The sequence below is a fragment of the Sciurus carolinensis genome, chromosome 17 (assembly GCF_902686445.1).
Source record: "Sciurus carolinensis chromosome 17, mSciCar1.2, whole genome shotgun sequence".
NCBI classification, from domain to species: domain Eukaryota; kingdom Metazoa; phylum Chordata; class Mammalia; order Rodentia; family Sciuridae; genus Sciurus; species Sciurus carolinensis.
In genome coordinates, this window is record NC_062229.1 from 56,487,958 (window position 1) to 56,505,946 (window position 17,989).

Sequence of the window (17,989 nt, forward strand, 5' to 3'; positions counted from 1 at the left end):
AAGAATGAAGAGGGGTCCTCTTAGGCCTATTGTTGGGAGCCGGAAAAGTGGGGGCCTTATACAGGCAGCCAGGGTGACCCAGGAAGGATGATGTCCCAAGGGAGAAGAAAGAACCACAGTGGACTGGCCAGCCTGGCATGAGTGTGGACACTGGAACACATCAGAGCAAGATGAAGTCCCTAATCTTGTGGATTTTCTAGTCAACTCAGGGAGACAAATGCAGGAAGGAAACTAGCCTAGGGCAGGATTGGCACTGTGGGCTGTGACAGAGTCATCCAGGAAGGCTTCCTAGAGCAGGTGACACTGAGAGAGGCCTGAAGAACCAGTCATGGGAGGACACGGGGAAAGACTGAGTCTCAGGAACAGAAATGCGTGTTGAGCTGGAAGCCAGGTCCCAGCAGCCTCTGGGAGAGGTGAGCAATACCAGGCCCCCTTGGAGAAACTCAGCCCATATGAGGGGTGAGGTTCTCTTGAGGCTGCAGAAGGGAGAAGACTCTCCAGGAAACCAGAGGCCAACCTGTGACTGGGGCAGTCTGGTTGAGAAGGCCCGATGGCTCTTGCATAATGGGATGCTGGGGTAGAGGGGTGCAGGTTGGTGTGTGGATTCAGGGCACATTTTAGAACTAGAATGGACAGAACTTACTGAAGGAATGTAAGTGAGAAATAAGACGCTAGGGAGTCAAAGGTAACCCTTAGATTTTTGGTCTAATTGCCATTTCCTGACATATGGATGTCTAGAGGGGGGATGTTTCAACCCACTGATATCAGGAAATAGAGGTTACTTTGTATTAGGTTTTTTGTTTTTGTGTTTTTGGTACTAGGCATTGAACCCAGGGACACTTAACCACTGAGCCACATCCCCAGCCCTTTTTTGTATTTAATTTAGAGGCAGGGTCTCACTGAGTTGCTTAGGGCCTTGCTGAGGTTGACTTTGAACTCATGATTCTCCTGCCTCAACCTCCCAAGCCACTGGGATTACAGGCAGGCGCCATACCACCGGGCTTTGTGTTAGATTTACTTTTTAACTTCATTTTGAAATTCCAGACTGATTGCAAAAATAGTACACAAAACTCCCATTTACACTTCAGCCAGCTTCCCTAAACTTTTTAACATTTTAAATAACCACAGGATAATGATTAAACCCAGGAATTAACGTGGACACAACACTACTAATTCACCTGTGGATCTTACTGAAATTTTGTCAGTTGCTTTACCAAAGTCCTTTTCCTGGACCAACCAATTCAGAGATCACACTAATGTGACCCAGTCATTCTGTATCCTTTCTCTCCACCAACCTGTGGCCTTTTCTACCTCCTCGCCCTTCAAGACCTTGACACTTTCGAAAGAGCCAGGCCAGATATTTTGTGTAATGTCACTCAGTTTGGGTTTATCTGGTGTTTCCTCAGGGTTAGGTTCAGGTGAGGTATTTATGATGGATTGATCACAGGAAGGATGGAGAATTTGTCCAGTCAAAGTTGAGATGCCTCGAAAACAGACCAATGGGAAGGCCAACCCCTGGTGGGAGCTGAGGGAGAGAGCAGAGCGGGAGCTGTGGATACAGGTGTCATCCAAGCAGAAATCCCTTTCCTGGCCTTGGTGATGAATGAGGACCCAAGGGAGAGTTGATACAGAGAGGACTGAGTGCCTGGCACACCACGGGGCAGATGGGGAAGCTCCAGGCTTTGGCCCCCTGCAGTAGGCCAAAAGCCCTGCTGGAGAGGGGAAAGGGGAGTGAGCCAGGACCAGGAAAGATGGCAGTGTGGACAACTCCCAGGAAACAGGAAGGGGCTGGACGGTGGGATCCAGGGAAGTGTGTTTAAGGAGGGGATGGGCTGGGGAAGGCTCCTATGCTGATAGGAACCACCTAGCAAAGCCAGAAAAGGGGTGATGCAGAAACAGAACAAAGCTATCACAGCAAGCAGGGCAGGGACTCTGGGTAGTGTTTGTCAGGGTTGGTTCATAGTGCTGGGCAAGGAGAAAGGGGGGCTTGAGGCAACGAGGGCAGCCAGTCTCCTTTAGTGAAGGATCGTAGCAGTGGGTATACTGAGGTATAGACCATGGTGTTCAGAGGAGGAGAGGGTCCAAGGGACATGAGTAAGGCTGTGTCCTTTTTGGTACTGGGGATTGAACCCAGGGGTGCTTAACCACTGAGCCACATCCCCAGTCCTTTTTCTATTTTATTTAGAGACAGGGTCTCACTGAGTTGCTCAGGTCCTCACTAAGTTGCTGAAGTTGGCTTTGAACTTGCGATCCTCCTGCCTCAGCCTCCCTCCCAAGCTACTCGGGTTATGGGTGTGTACCAATATGCCTGGCTGATTGTGTCCTTTTTGGTGATCACTTAAAGGATGAACGACTGAGGTAGAGGAAGAGAAGGTGATTGGCAGTGAATAGGACAAGGACTCAAGAGGCCAGGGCAGCCAGGGGACATGGGATGCTGATGGGATTGGGGAGGGGAAGAGTCAAGCCCTCTGGGATGGAAAGAGGAGGATGGCTAGGCCATCTGCAGAACTGTCAGGAAGGGCCAGTAGCAGGAAGGAGGGTCCCTGATCACTTCCTGACTGTCTTTTCATCAGCTGTCACAGAGGGAGACAGGTCTTGGGAAAGGGGAGGAGATGACATTCTCCAGTTCCAGAGGACACTGGGGGACAGGGGAGGGGACTGGAGTTGCGTGGAAGGCCAAATGAGAGGCTCACCTGTTGGGAGGGAAGGGACCCCAAGGGGATTGTCTTAATCTCTCTGTTCCACCAATGAAGGAAGGTTCTGGGTGGGAAGACTCTGGGGGCATCCATTCCTTCCAGGTGCGCCCACCAGAAAATTCTACTGTGAATGGTTGGGCTGCAAGCCTTCACCACCTGCTGATGAACATGCGCCTCAAGGGCTCCTGAGCTCCCACCAGCTTATGACACACTGCCTCCTATATACATCACCTGATTCTGTCTTTTTTTGCTGGCTGGCTTTTGTCCTCTCCACTTCTGAGCCAAGGAGAGTGCTTCCTCCATAAAACCTCCGTGACTTCTCCCATCAGAAGCAATTACTGGAGCATTTCCCCCTGCCCCTGACTGATAGTACTGTGTTTGCCTGGTTACTACCTGCTTCCCCAAGAAAGTGCGTTTTACCAGGGACATGGCCCAACCGCCCAGCAGACTCCGACACAATGAATTAGGGCCTCATGCAGTTTCCTCTTTGTCCACTAGATGGCAGACAATGCCTGTGTTTGGGCCCATTGGTATGCGACTGGAGCACCATTGAGGTCTGTTTCTTACCTTCAGGCAGCAAGCAGGGGACCTTTAGAGAAGATGATTACACCCCTCCGCTGTAAGAGAAACTGCGGTCTATAGTGAGAGAGGACCTGACCAAGGTCTAACAAGTCAACAGAGTTTGGGCTTTAAGCCCCTGCTGTGTGTTCTTGCTGCATGGAGAGGGTTGTCCCCTATACCCTGTCCCAGTAGACACAGGCTTCCCTGATGCCCCAGCTGGGGGCCTGGCTGAGCAGAGACCCCCAGGGTGGGCTGGCAGACTGAGGAGCGATTGGACTTCCAGTTGGTGGCCACATGCTGGTTGAAGGGCTGTCCAGCTGGTTCCCCTGCTAGATATTGGCCCGCAGCCTGGGATACATGCCAAAATGTCTCCCCAAGGAAATGGAGGCAGAGGGGCTCCACTTTGCAGAGGTTCCAAGATCTAATCACCACCATAGCAGCCCCTGCACAAGAAATGCCCTGGTTCATCCAAGGTGGCTGCTCCCCAGCTCTGGGAGGAGAAATGAGACTCAGAGAGTGAAGGGTCTTGGCCAAGGTTCCCCAGCAAAGCTAGAGGAAGGGGAGGACTGAGTCCAGTCACTGGTCTCTCTGAGCAGCCTCTGCCCCACTTCCAAATCAGCTTCCCCACCCCCGAGAGGCACACATATATTGGGGGAAATCAGGACAGGGAGATAGGGTTGAAGGCTTCTTCTCATGTGGACCTAAGGACTAACCTATTTCCCTCCCAGGGATGTGGTGGGAAGAAAGATGGGGGTGCCAATATCCCTAGTAACTCCAGAAGCAAGAGTCTCCCAGGCAGGGGCAGGGAGCATCCATCCCTTCCTGGCACGCCCTGCTGTGTGGCCTGGGTCAGGTCCTTCCCTCTCTGAGTATATATCCCCCCTTCCCCCACCAGGTTTTCTGACCACCACCTGAGGGCTCAGGTCAGTCCATTTGGGAGGGTCAACTTACAGGAGTTTCTAGAATCCTGGGGGCTCTAATTTTAGCTCAAGGTTGAAATCTTAGTGCTCAGAGTCAAGGATTCTGGGGTGGGGTTGGGTGGGAGCTGAGGGGGAAGGGACAGGAGTTTCTTTGAGACAGGGGCATGAGGAAGTCCCCTCACTTGCCCCAGATTCAGTCTGTCGGTCTTATCTCTACTTGGCCCTCTTCCATGGCCCCCTTTCATCAGAGTGAAGGGTAGAACTAGTGAACTCTGGCAGGATCGTATTATGTAGGGTCTTTGGGGATCTGGGAAGAACCCAAGGCTGATTTGCTGGGCTCTGGACCCTGGGTTTCTGGAGGACTGGAGGCCAGAGGGAAGTAGGGCAATGGAGGCTCCCCCTGGCCCCTACCTTGAAGCAAGTCCAGTGAGTTGAGATGGAGCCTGGTGGATATGGGAGGAGCTTTGTGGCCTGGAGGCCAGACGGGGACAGGCCTAGATAGGAGATCCTGGGCATCCATCTCTTGCCAGTCCTAGATCTGTGAAGTGTGGCCAGACTTCAAGCTTCTGTCCAGGACACGGCGGGGCCCCTGGGGCTGGAAATGAACCCACCCCAGGCAACTTGGGCCCTGCCAGGGAATTGGGAGCCTAGCCAAGGCTTCAGGGATTGGGGACCTGAGACCAGGGCCAGCTTGTGGGAGTCTCTGCTATGGCACTGGGGTGAGGGGGGCAGGGAGCAAAGCAGAGACCAGCCATACCTCCTCCCGGCCCCTCAACCTGTCTCTGATCCCTGATCTCTCTTCCAGGATGTCTCCCCCTCTTGTCACTTTGCTAGAGCCTGGGGACCTAAGTTTGTGAACATCTCTCGGTGCAAACTGTTCATACCTCACCTGGGAAAGAGTCTCCCCAGCAGGAAACTGGCCAATCTGACATAAAGGCATGGATCGGTCCAGTGGAGGTGGAGGGAGAAGCTGCAGGTGGACAGTGGGGCTCCGCCTCCTCCCCTCCTGCCTCCCCCCCCTTTCCGCCCATGACTGGGTGGAGCTGCTGCCTTATAAGTGGCCAGCCTGGTGGCAGCAGAGCAAACTGCAGCCAGCGGCAGCGGGACCAGAGGGCGGCTCCCGTTCATTCCCCAGCATGGCCCCCTTGGCCTGGGCTATCTGCTGCTTCCTGGGGGGCCTCCTGATCAGTGGGGGCAGCCCCAGCCCCAGCGTGCCCCGCCTGCGACTCTCCTACCGAGGTACTGGCTAGTGCTACCCTGTTCCTGTGCATGTCTGTGGGTGCTCCCTGCTCCAGGACACCCATCCCTCCACCAGCAAGCCCCTCGGGGCTGGAGGGGATGGAGGCAGGCTCTGCACAACCCCTGGGAAAGGCTTCCTGGGGATGACCCAGGGCAGGGAGGGAGACATGTTCTGGGGTCCATGACCAGAGTGGAGGTGGGAGAAAGACGCATGGGCTGAACCTGAGAGGTGAGGGCTGTTGAGAAGGGAAACAGATGCATGGAGACCCCAAGACTCCTCAACAAGGATAGGCAGAGAGGTGGGGAAGGGGATAGAGGGTCTGGGCAGGGGAAAGGGGAGAGAGGGCAAGTCTGGAGGGTCTGAGCAGACTGAGTAAGGGAGTGGGCAGCATCCTGTCCCTTCGGTCCTCAAGCTGCTACCGGAGGACAAGAGCCTACCCCACCTCTTTCTTTTCTTTCTTTCTTTTTTTTTTTTGGTACCAGGGGTTGAACCCAGGGGCACTTAACCACTGAGCCACATCCCCAGTCTTTTTAATATATTTTATTTAGAGACAGGGTCTTGCTGAGTTGCTTAGAGCTTTGGTAAGTTGCTGAGGCTGACTTTGAACTTGTGATCCTCCCTCCTGCTTCAGTCTCCCAAGCTGCTGGGGTTACAGGCATATGCCATCGTGCCCAGCCCTTCCCCCACATCTTGCAGCCCATTTCACAAGTTGGTTTTATCATCATCCCACATCCAGGAACCCAGAGAGCTTCTTAGCCTCCCCTCTGCCATCCTGGGGGGCTTTAGCCTAGTTGGCACAGCCTCCTCAGACGGTCTGTGGCGGAAAGGTCACCCAGACCCAGGCTCACGGCAGATTCTTCTTGGGAAAAAGAGGGATGATCACCCAGGGAATCCCAATCAGAGGGGGAATCCACAGGTCTACTGCGGACGCTCTGAGGAGGAGACATTGTTAGCCCTGGAAAGTCTGAGGGTGAAAAGGATCCTGTTCTGGGAGCTGTAGTTTTGCAAGATCAGGCTACTAGAAAAAGTCCCCAGTAGGGAGAGTTCCCCAAGGTACTCTCAGCTGAGGAGGGCTTTCTGGAAGAGGCTGTTGATGGATTTGGGGATGGGGTCAGGCAGGGCTGAGGAAGCTCCCACAGGGAAAAGCAGAGCATGCTCTGGGCCTTCCCAAGGGTGTCCCACGTCCCCTTCTTGCCCCATCCTACTGCCAGTCCCTTGATAGCCCCTCATGTCCAGGGGTCTATACCCCTCATGTCCAGGGGTCTATACCAGGTTTCTAAATTCCTGGGATCACTGTCTCCAGATGCCCCAACTCCATCTCTGGAACCTGGATGGGCAGAATCTACGGGAGAGAAAATTCTCTTTGGCCACACCCCTGAGCTGGAGGCTGGAACTCCACCTGGCCGTACCTGGCCTGGCCTATGCCTAGGCCCTTGCCAGGTGTTCCCTCTGCCTGTCCACCTTTCCAACAGTCAGCCTGGCTCATTTCTCAGACTTATCTGCCCTTCAAGTTCTTCTAGCACTTTGTCCAGCTTTGCTGCTTTAAATTTCTGCCAGTGAGGCCATCTTCCCTGGGGACCGGGCAGGGTCCACATGTTACAGAGGGATGATGTCAGCTGAAAGACCAAGGGACTAAAACATGGAGAAGTGGGCTAGCTGGGCTGGATGGGGGCTCAGAACCTCCTGTCCCACTAGCCCCCAAGATCCATGTCCCAAAAATCTTCCAGCAGCCGTGTGGATGGAAGAATGTTCCAGATGTGAGTGTGTGTGTCTAGCTAAATGCATGGCTGGGACCCTCCACCTCCACTCCTAGGCTGAGAAGCAGGTCCTGACTCACCTCCTTCTGCTCCCTCCTAGATCTCCTGTCTGCCAACCGCTCTGCCATCTTTCTGGGCCCCCGAGGCTCCCTGGACCTCCGGTCCATGTACCTGGATGAGTACCGGGACCGCCTCTTTCTGGGGGGCCGTGATGCCCTCTATTCTCTGCGGCTGGACCAGGCATGGCCAGACCCTCGGGAGGTGAGGTGAACGAATGCGGGGGGGTTGGGGGGAGCTGGGCATCTTCCAGATGGAAGGTCAGCTGGGGAAGCAGAAGCTGTGAACTTAGGGGAGTACCTGAAGTCACCAGGCTGCGTTTCAGGTCCTGTGGCCACCCCAGCCAGGCCAGAGGGAAGAATGTGTTCGAAAGGGAAGAGATCCTCTGGTGAGTGCCGTTGGGAGGGACTGTTCCCTAACCCTATTATTGGTCCCGGGCCCTGATCCCCAGGATAACCTGCAGTCACACTGGGTGCCCCTTTATGGGCGGGGGTTGGGGGTGGGGCATGGCATTTGGAGCAGATCCTGAGGGCTTTGGGGGGATTGTGAAGAATGTTACCCCTAGCACTTCCCTAGAGCTGCTCAGGCCCATGGCCCAAGCAGACGGCAACCCTTTAGAGTCACTCTGCCTTCTCCCTGCTAGATGGAATGTGCCAACTTTGTACGGGTGCTACAGCCCCACAACCGGACCCACCTGTTGGCATGTGGCACTGGGGCCTTCCAGCCCACTTGTGCCCTCATCACGGTTGGGCATCGTGGGGAGGTGAGTCTGGGCCCGGCCCCCTGAGGGACTGGAAAGCGGTGACTTTTCCTTTCTGCTGCCTAAATGCTTCCCATTGAGCCTGGGTAGACACAGAGCGGGTAGGCACTTGAAAGGCGCCTTTGTCCCCGGGGTGCTGACCCCATTCAAGAGGCCCTGAACGAAGGCGCCTTCTGCCCACCCCCCCACTCTTCAGCTGCACGCAAGGGCCATGGCCAAGGAGGGGGACTCATGCTTCTTTCTCAGGTGACAACTTTCCCTCCACCTTCCTTGCCCATAGCATGTGCTCCACCTGGAGCCCAGCAGTGTGGAAAGTGGACGCGGGAGGTGCCCGCACGAGCCCAGCCGTCCCTTCGCCAGCACCTTTGTAGGTGGGTGATCTCAGACCAGGGTGGGGTCAGGGAGGGTGGGAGCAGGAAGCGATGGGGCCTGGCTGTTGGGCGTGGCCTTTCTCCCCTGACTCTGTCCCCACTCCTCTCCAGGTGGGGAGCTGTACACAGGCCTCACTGCTGACTTCCTGGGGCGTGAGGCCATGATCTTCCGAAGTGGGGGTCCCCGGCCAGCACTGCGTTCTGACTCTGACCAGAGCCTTCTGCACGGTGAGGCTCTCTGAGGGTAAGACTAGCTGGGACCTGGGACGGGAGGAGGGGACACTCTGGAGCGGGGAGGAGAGGCTACTGAATTCCTTGGAACTCCAGTTTCCAGGGGGGTCCCCATGCTGCTTCCCCGTCCTTTGGGTTCATCCCCGCATCCTACCCTGTTAGAACCCCCCCACACACACACACCAGCATCACCCTGTCACTCTCCCAGAGCCCCGATTTGTGATGGCCACACGGATCCCTGACAACTCTGACCAGGATAATGATAAGGTGTACTTCTTCTTCTCGGAGACCGTCCCTTCGCCCGATGGTGGCCCGGGCCGTGTCACTGTCAGCCGTGTGGGCCGTGTCTGTGTGGTAAGAGCTGTGAAGGGGCGGTGAGGGGCTGCACCTTTTTCCCAGACCTGCCCCCACCACAGATAGGGAGACTGAGGCGAGGATATAAAGCTGGCCTCCACACCTTTCCCCCAGTAGGTGAGGGTGGAAGCGGAGGGGAGGTGGGGCCTAACCTCAGGGACACAAGGCTGACTCTGGCCTTCCATCCCTCAGAATGATGCTGGTGGCCAGCGGGTGCTGGTGAACAAGTGGAGCACCTTCCTCAAAGCCAGGCTGGTCTGCTCTGTGCCCGGCCCTGGTGGTGCTGAGACCCACTTTGACCAGCTGGGTAAGGGCGTGGCCTGGCGGACTTTTACTCTGGGAGAGGGGAGGGCTCAGAGCTGGTGAGTTGGGGCCCTGGCAATGGCTGTGATGCCTGTGTGACCTTCTGTGTCCCAGAGGACGTGTTCCTGCTGTGGCCCAAGGCAGGGAAGAGCCTGGAGGTGTACGCGCTATTCAGCACCGTCAGGTGGGTACACCCATCTCCCCGAACCCCATTATCCCTGGCCCCTGCACTCCAGCCCCTCTGCCGAGTCTCTGCTTTCACACCCAGTCTTGCTATGGTCCCTGTCTTTGTCCCTGATTCTGCGACTCTGACTGTCTTCTGTCTCCCTCTTTTTGCTTTTACTTAGTGTCCTTGTTTTTCAGTTTCTACTTTCAGCAAGCACTGTCGCCCCTCTCCTTCCTCTGGAGCCAGCTTATCCTCTTCCTAGCCACGATGGCCACCCTGGCCTGACTGTCCCTGCCTGCCTTCGGCAGTGCTGTGTTCCAGGGCTTTGCCGTCTGTGTGTATCACATGGCAGACATCTGGGAGGTCTTCAACGGGCCTTTTGCCCACCGCGATGGTCCTCAGCACCAGTGGGGGCCCTATGGGGGCAGGGTGCCCTTCCCTCGCCCTGGCGTGGTGAGTATCTGCTGGCAAGAAAGGCCCGAGCAGATGCCAGGAGGGACTCTTCTTGGAACAGTACTGGGGCCACATGCATCCCCATGGCAGGGCTGGGCTGGCACTCCAGAGGGCCTGGGCAGAGGGGGCAAGGTGTGGTGGGATAGGAGAACCTCTCCAACCCAAGAGCAGCACCCTGGGTGGGGTGGGGAGCAGGCTGGGGAGGAGAGGCGTGCACCCCAGGGTCCTTCAGGGCTCCTTTCTTGCTGCCCGCAGTGCCCCAGTAAGATGACTGCACAGCCAGGACGACCCTTTGGCAGCACTAAGGACTACCCAGACGAGGTGCTGCAGTTTGCCCGAGCCCACCCACTCATGTTCTGGCCTGTGCGGCCTCGGCGTGGCCGCCCTGTCCTCATCAAGACTAATCTGGCCCAGCGGTTGAGCCAGATTGTGGTAGACCGTGTGGAGGCAGAAGATGGGACCTATGACGTCATCTTCCTAGGGACAGGTAGGAGGGCTGAGTCGGGGTGACCAGGCTGAGGAGGTGTGTGAGGGCCCAGCTGCCCCTTCCTTACCCACTGATGACTCCTCTGCTGCCCCAGACTCAGGCTCTGTGCTCAAACTCATCGCCCTCCAGGCTGGGGGCTCAGGGGAGCCCGAGGAAGTGGTTCTGGAGGAGCTCCAGGTGTTTAAGGTGAGCAGAGCGCATATCCCACCCCCGGGTCTGGGACTGGCTATAGGGAAGCTGGAGGGGGCCCAGGGGAGGAGCAGAACATACTGCTGCAAAGGTCTGGCTGGTGCTTCAGAATCGGGGAGTGGGGGGGACCTGCAACCGCAGTCTGTGGACTGAAAGTATTGGGGTTCCCCAGGGTGGGATGGCCAAGGTGAGGGCCCTTGACAAAGCCCTGCTGGGCTCAAGTCACAGTGAGGAGGTGGCTGAGACTCCTAGTCTCCAGGGGTTCTGTTAACCCCTCTGTGGATTCAGACAGGGGATCATCTGTGACTGGGGGACTATCGTGCCTCCTGGACATAAATGTGTGATTTGTGACAGCTGCCTCATTGCTGGGTAACAGGGCCATGGGAGGGGACACAGGAACTCTATGCTTTTAGCCAACTTTCCCACTTGGAGGCCAGCAGGGATGAAAGCCCTTTTTGTAACCCAAAGTCTAGAAGAGACTGTGCAGCCTCAATTGCTAAGGGGTACACTGACCAATCTGGGAGTTGGAGACTAAAATCTGGAATGCAGGGGAAGGTCTTGTCACACTGCACCCATGCTGAGACCTTATTCCTTCCCCAGGTGCCAACACCCATCACTGAAATGGAGATCTCTGTCAAAAGGGTAAGAGCAGCTACCTACCTTCCCATGTGTCCCCTGTCCCCCACCCTTGCTGCAGCCTCCTTGAGAATGACCCTAGTCTGCTGGAGAGTAGTGCCAGGCAGGTCTGATTAGGCCTGCAACAGGGCTGTGTCCAGCTGGTGCTGGATTTCACATGTGTGAAACTGTGGACAATGGACGGGGCCGAGGCCATGTTTAGATAAGGAGAGATCTACAAAGGCCAGTTCTTAAGGGAAGTGATATGTGTTAGAAAATCCAGATTTTTTTTTTTTTGGTACTGGGGATTGAACCCAGGGGCACTTTACCACTGACTAAATCCCCAGTTTTTAAAATTATTTTTATTTTTTTAAATTTTGAGACAGGATCTCACTAAGCTGCGAGGGCCTTGCTAAATTGCTGAGATTGGCCTTGAACTTGTGATCCTTCTGCCTCAGACTCCTGAGTCGCTGAGATTACAGACATGCACCACCATGCTCAGCCCATTTTTAAACTTTTTAGTTTTTTCATACTAGGGATTGAACCCAGAGGCACTCAACCACTGAACCTCACCCTCAGTTCTTTTTATTTTAAATTTTGAGACGGAGTCTCATTCGTTGCTTAGAGCCTAAGTTGCTGAGACTGTCCTTGAACTTGCAATTCTCCTGCCTTAGCCTTCCAATTTGCTGGAATTACAGGCTTGTGCCATTGTGCCTGGCCCCTTTTTTATTTTTTATTTTGAGACAGGGTCTTGCTAAATTGCCCAAGTTGACCTCAGCTGCCCAATTTGCAGGGATTATAGGCATTCATCATCACATCTGGCAAGGGAACTGGATTTTAGGGACCTGATATATGTCCTTCAGTAAGGAACAAATACCATATATGTCCCGGTTTACCGCTGGGTGAATCCCACCTGTTTTTCGTGGTACTGGGGGTTGTACTCTGGGTCTTGTGCATGCTAGGGAGGTGCTCTACCACTGAGCTACATCCCCAGCCCTAAATCCCAACTTTTATACTGGGATTGCTTACAGCAGGTGCACCTTTGAAGTCAGAGGTCAGTAAGGAAAAGCTAGTGGGGTACAGGGTAAGGGTCAGTAGCAGGGAAGGCCTGGAGAAGTCCCTTAGAGAAAAGACCCCAGGCCTGCCCCACCAAATCCACATACTGTGGGTGGGTGGTAAACATCTTTTTTTTCTGTGCATAAATCCAAGAGGTTCTGGAAGACTTTCTGAACATGGCAGGGGTCTCAGGAAACCCCAGGGGATTGAGAGTCTGGGTGCTCCTTACGGAAGCCCAGGCTCACCACGGGCTCTGGCTGTGTGTTCCTCCCCAGCAAATGCTGTATGTGGGCTCTCAACTGGGCGTGGCTCAGCTGCGACTGCACCAGTGTGAGACCTATGGAAGTGCCTGTGCCGAGTGCTGCCTGGCCCGGGACCCATACTGCGCCTGGGATGGCACCTCCTGTACCCGCTACCGCCCCAGCCCTGGCAAGCGTCGGTTCCGCCGGCAGGATATCCGGCACGGCAACCCTGCCCTACAATGCCTGGGCCATGGCCAGGATGGTGAGTGGCAGTGGGTCTGGGGGATTTGGGCCCCATTCCTGTGAAGTGTGACCTCAGACTGGTCCTGTTTTTTATCTATGCAGCTCTAGTCAGTTCATGGGTACAGGGTCATGGGACATAGTGACTGGCTTGGAGATCGGTGGATGCCTAGGTCCTCATCACACTGGTGGGTTGCAGGAATCAGTTGGTGACTCTGGGGGCCTGGGTTCCATAGTTCCCAAGTGGAGCCAACCTGGCCCTCTATGCAGAGGAAACTTCAGGACTGGTGGCCACCAGGATCTATGGCACAGAGCACAACAGCACCTTCCTGGAGTGCCTGCCCAAGTCTCCCCAGGCTGCTGTGCGCTGGTTCTTGCAGAGGCCAGAGGATGAGGGCCCTGACCAGGTGAGTGAAGACCCTGCCTCCAGCCCCTACCTGAATCCCAAGCCCTGAGCCCTAGGAAGGTTTTTGGGGGGTAACCTGCTAAGATCAATTAAGAAAAGTGTGCTAGGCCCCTACAGTACCTAGGAGGAACTACTCCTATTTCTGCCTCTGGGAATACCAGGCCATACAGAGCTGGAACTCCCCCAGTCTGAGAGGTGGGTAGCAGAGAGGGAAGAGGGGTCTGGGGTGGTTTGGAAGTCCCCTGTGTCTACTCATGTGACTCAGCTTTGAAGTCTCTTCCCCAGGGGTGCTCAGTCCTCCTTTGCCTTAGACTTGGGTCCCTCCTTGACTACTGGATCTTACCACCCCCCTCCATCTCTGGCCCTACACTTCCTCCTGGGAGACAAGCATTATGGCCAGGCCCTCTCCTCCCCCACGGGAAAGGTCTGTCAGCTCCTGGAGATGGCTTCAGTCTGGGGCCTAAGGCTGAGTGTGGGCTGGGCAGGGTAGGAACCAACCAACCTCCCACAGGGCAGGGGAGGGAAGAGGGGGTTGAACATAGGAGGGGCTCTCCTCCAGCTTGGGAACTGGGGGAGGCCAGCCATGGGCCAGCTGTTGGGTTGGGCACTGAGGAGACTCCCTGGGGTTGGGGGTGGGCAAGAAGATGATGTTACACAACACTAACCACCCAGGCAGCCCATCCTCAGCACAGATGCACAGACTAAAGCCTGAACAGGATTCAGAGAGATGGGCTGGGACCGGCGCTGCACTCCTGCCTTCTACACTGAATGGGCACCCCAGACTGGGGCTGTCAGCTTTGCTGTGGCAGGAGTGAACAGGGAGACCAAGACAGGGAAGGCCCTGTGTGCCTCGTGTGTGTGTGTGTGTGTGTGTGTGTGTGTGTGTGTGTGTACATGTGGAGAGGAAAAAGTTTTCCTGGCCCCAGAGTAAAAGCTCAGAAATATTCTTGTAAGTCGGTGCAGTGGCGTACACCTGTCATCCCAGTGGCTCAGGAGGCCCGAGGCAGGAGAATGGGGAATTCAGTCAGTCTCAGCAACTTAGCGAGGCCCTAAGCAACTCAGGAGACCCTGTCTCTAAATGAAATACAAAAAGGGGCTGGGGATGTGGCTCAGTGGTTAAGCACCCCTGGGTTCAATCCCTAGTACCAAAAAAAAAAAAAAAGAGAGAGAGAGAGAGAGAAAAGAAATACCCTTAGCCCTGCAGCCTGTCTGCTTCCTGGGTATGTGTGCAAGGGCTCTTCAAGGCCAAGTTTGGTGCCCCAAGGCTCTGATTAGGGGAGACACCAGCCATTCATACTATTGAAACAAACAAACAAAAAAATCCTTTGCAGTCTCTTTCCTGGACCATGGGATGGTGAGACCCTGCCCTCAACTAACTTGTAGTCTGGAGGCCAGCCTGCCAAGCTGCTTGTCCCCTTCTGGGCAGGGGAGAAGGAGCAAGGGGAAGTATATATACCCTGGGCCCTCAAGATGAAGAAACAGCAGGCAAAGAAGCTGACAGTACTGATCCTGCCCCACTCTCTGCTCATGTCCCCTGTGCCTTCCCACTTGCCTGGCAGGTAAAGACAGATGAGCGGGTCCTGCAAACGGAGCAGGGGCTGCTGTTCCGCAGGCTCAGCCGCCTCGATGCGGGTACCTACACCTGCACAACGCTGGAGCATGGCTTCTCCCAGACTGTGGTCCGTCTGGCTCTGGAGGTGATTGTGGCCACACAGCTGGACAGCCTGTTCCTTGGGGAGCCAAGACTGGAGGAGCCCCCTGCTCGGGGAGGCCTGGCCTCTACTCTGCCCAAGGCTTGGTATAAGGACATCCTGCAGCTCACTGGCTTCGCCAACCTGCCTCGAGTGGATGAGTACTGTGAGCGTGTGTGGTGCCCCGGCATTGGGGAGCGCTCGGGCTCCTTCCGGAGCCGGGGGAAGCAGGCCAAAGGCAAGAGCTGGGCAGGGCTGGAGCTGGGCAAGAAGGTGAAGAGCCGGGTGCAGGTCGAGCGCAACCGGACGCCCCGGGAGGTGGAAGCCACGTAGAAGTGGAAGGGGTGGTCAGGATGGGCCAGGGCATCCGGCAGCAACCCCCAGCATCTCCGACCCACCCAGCTAGGGCAAGGGGCGCCAGGATGCCTGACTGCCTCTTAGAGATGGGAATCTCTGCTACCCACAGGAAGGGCTGGGGGCCTGAAGGAGGGGCCCTGTGCCTGAGGCCTGTTCCCTGCCCCTCTTTATGTTCTCCTTCTCAGAACGGAGCTGGCACCCTCTAGCCCCTGGCAGCCCCAAGGGGACTGCCATTTGTTCTCAGAGATGGCCTGGATTCCGGAATTATTCCGGGTGTGCCCAGAGGCGAGAGGGTTGGGTGGTTCTTTCCCAGCCTGCAGAACAATGGCTATTCTGAGTGACCTTCAGTGGGTGGCTCTAGGTGGTGTCTGGGCAGAGGCCCTCAGGCGGCTAGAAGAGAGTAGCGGTGCCTCTTGACCTCCCATCTGTTAAGAAGAGCCTACCCTGACCAGGTTGCGGAGGGCAGGTGGAGGTGCTGAGGAGTTGGAGCATCAGTACCTTACCTCTTCCCGCCCTGATACCTTGGCATTTCCTTGCCACTGCCCACCACCTCATCTGTATCTTGGAGTTACAGAGGGTGGATTTCTGAGACCTAGGGGTGGTCCAGGTCTTAGGCTTCACTTTATAAACCCGAGAGAGGGCTCTCACAGCCTGACCTTCTTTCTCCAGGCACTGAAGTGTTATGCCAGGTTTCTGGGGTGGCCACACCTCCTGATGGGATTCCCCTCCTCGCCATCAGGGTCCCATATTGAGGAGCTGGAAGAAGGGAATGTTAGTCCTCACCTCTGGATTAGAGATGGAGACAAGGAGCTGGAGAACTATGGGGTTGGGAAGAGCAGGCTGTCTTTTCCAGGGTAATACAGAAGGGGTAGGAATGTACAGTCTCTGCAAGCTACAGCCTGAGGTCAGGATTGGGGTCAGGGCTTTGACCAGGGCCACAGAAAATTGAGGTCATCAAGATGAAGAGAGGGTGGGAGACCATCAGGATGAGCTATGGACCCGGGCCTAGGTGTCCTCAAGAGGGTATCAATTAGTTCAGGAGCCACACTGGGAAGGTCAGTTTTTCCCTGAGATCTGTATTTTCTGCTAAGTAAGGTTTGGGCCTGAGCAGTTCTTTTATAAGTCTTTTTTTTTTTTTTTTCTTTTCTGATTTTTTTTTTCTCTTTCAGTGCTAGAGATGAACACAGGGCCTTGTGAATGAGCTAGGCAAGCGCTCTACCACTGAGCTACACCCCCAACCCTCCTTTTTTTCTTTTAAGGGAAAAAAATGTAGAGAGAATAGCTGCTAAGAACTGTAAGTCCTGCTGGTCCTTGGGTTGAGGCTCAGATGGCAAGGACACATTTTGCTTGGGCATGTAGGGGAGTTGTTTTTGCCATCAGCAGTTTCTCAGGCTGGGGAGCACAGAGGAGGAGGAGGATAACTAAATGAAAAGTTGTTCCCAGGCTGCACACGAACAAGTTAGTGACGCACAAAACCAACAGCAGACAAGGGCATCAACTCTGAGATTCCCTCCTTCAAAAAACCAAGATGAAGAAACAAAGGAGGAAAAAGAAAAAGCAAGTTAGGCTTCCTGCCCTACTGAAACTCCATCGTGAAGGGCCTTGGGCTTTAATCTCCCTCACCCTGACACCACCAAAGCATGGGAACCCGAAATAGCTCCCCTTGCTTCCCTTTGATTATATGAGGTTAACCTAACAACATCTCGAGGATTCTTTCTGCCTGGGGTGCTGTCTTGCCATATTAGCAGGTAAATAGAGGAGGGGATGGTAGAAGAAAGAAGGAATGGGAGACTGAGATGAAAGAGTTGGAGGAGAGAGTGCAGACCTCCAGGAGGGGGTTTCCGAGTCGCAGCCTGCTCTGCCCTCTTTCCCTGGGAAGCCACAAAGAGATGACCAGGCTCTCGGTGACTGGACCTGGGCTGGGCAAGCTCCAGGCACGGTCCTCTGGAGAAGTCACCCTGGAAAATGGAGGGAGCATTGTACACTTGCACTTGGGAAATGTGGACGGCTTCTACCAATTGCCACCCTTCCATGGTACTGTATGTTATTAATTCCTGGAAATGCCCTCTATGGATGAATTCTATTTTTGTGTTCCTATATTGAGATGGGCCTTGTGGCTTCTCTGTCTTCAGAGCAGACTTCTTGTATTGTTATTTTTATTGTTGTGACTGCTCTGAGTTCTAGTAAGGAAAGCAAGAGCCTCCCAGGAAAGGGATGAAGTTAATATTTATATCACATAATTATATTGTTATTATATCTGTGTATTTCTGTACTCAGTTGATTGGTGCATTTGCCACTCTACCTCTTCCATGGGGGAGAAGGTCACCATGTCACCTTGGATGGTATTTTCTAGCAGGGAGGGAGATGGGTAGCAGGGGAAGGAAGGAGTCAGAGGATTTTGTCTATGAAGCTGGAATTGCTCATTAAATTAGGAAAAATTCTGTCTTGAGGTCTTGTAAAATTTGACCTTCTTGGAACTTCAGGAGGATCTTGAGCCAGGAAAAAAAAAAAAAAAAAAAAAAAAATGGCTGGCGCAGGTCAGCCAGGCACATAGGCAGCTCCACTACTTTTTCACAACTCTTGACTTTTGTAATAGCGACACTTGGCCTGGTGCCTCCTTCATCCCAAGCCACATACCAATGTATATTAAGGGCCACCAAACTCATGCCTGGGCTGGGCTGGGCTGGGCTGTGGGGGCCATCGCTCCTGGGGAGGAGGAGAAGCCCTGAGAGTCTGACCTACTGGGCACAACGCAGAAGGCCCTCTGACCATGGTCCCTGTTCCCCCAGTGACATCATGCCCTTTCCCAAAGAACAGACTCCATGGTGCTGGGATAG

General features: G+C 54.8%; 1 protein-coding gene across 4 annotated transcripts; it reads left to right on the forward strand.

Annotated features, from left to right (window-relative positions):
- The first annotated feature begins 5,273 nt into the window (after nt 1-5,273).
- Sema3g (semaphorin 3G) lies at nt 5,274-17,416 on the forward strand. Of its 4 annotated transcripts, none has more exons than XM_047532156.1 (16): nt 5,274-5,416; nt 7,275-7,435; nt 7,557-7,619; nt 7,875-7,994; nt 8,272-8,362; nt 8,474-8,590; nt 8,802-8,947; nt 9,140-9,254; nt 9,365-9,434; nt 9,725-9,869; nt 10,125-10,356; nt 10,451-10,542; nt 11,146-11,187; nt 12,492-12,720; nt 12,969-13,105; nt 14,664-17,416. In XM_047532156.1, the coding sequence occupies exons 1-16, from the start codon at nt 5,314-5,316 to the stop codon at nt 15,126-15,128; spliced, it is 2,328 nt and encodes a 775-aa protein (XP_047388112.1). In that variant the 5' UTR covers nt 5,274-5,313; the 3' UTR covers nt 15,129-17,416. The 4 variants fall into 4 exon arrangements, with proteins under 4 accessions (XP_047388112.1, XP_047388114.1, XP_047388115.1 ...); XM_047532158.1 differs by having other exon boundaries at nt 12,935-13,105; nt 14,664-14,800; XM_047532159.1 differs by lacking the exon at nt 14,664-17,416 and adding an exon at nt 14,436-14,656 and having other exon boundaries at nt 12,935-13,105.
- Nucleotides 17,417-17,989: the final 573 nt, after the last annotated feature.

Coding starts and splice junctions, on each gene's coding strand:
- Sema3g (XM_047532156.1), top strand. CDS start 5,314: ATGGCCCCCTTGGCCTGGGCTATCTGCTGCTTCCTGGGGGGCCTCCTG. Junction 5,417..7,274: donor CCTGCGACTCTCCTACCGAG/GTACTGGCTAGT, acceptor GCTCCCTCCTAG/ATCTCCTGTCTGCCAACCGC. Junction 7,995..8,271: donor CGGTTGGGCATCGTGGGGAG/GTGAGTCTGGGC, acceptor CCTTGCCCATAG/CATGTGCTCCACCTGGAGCC.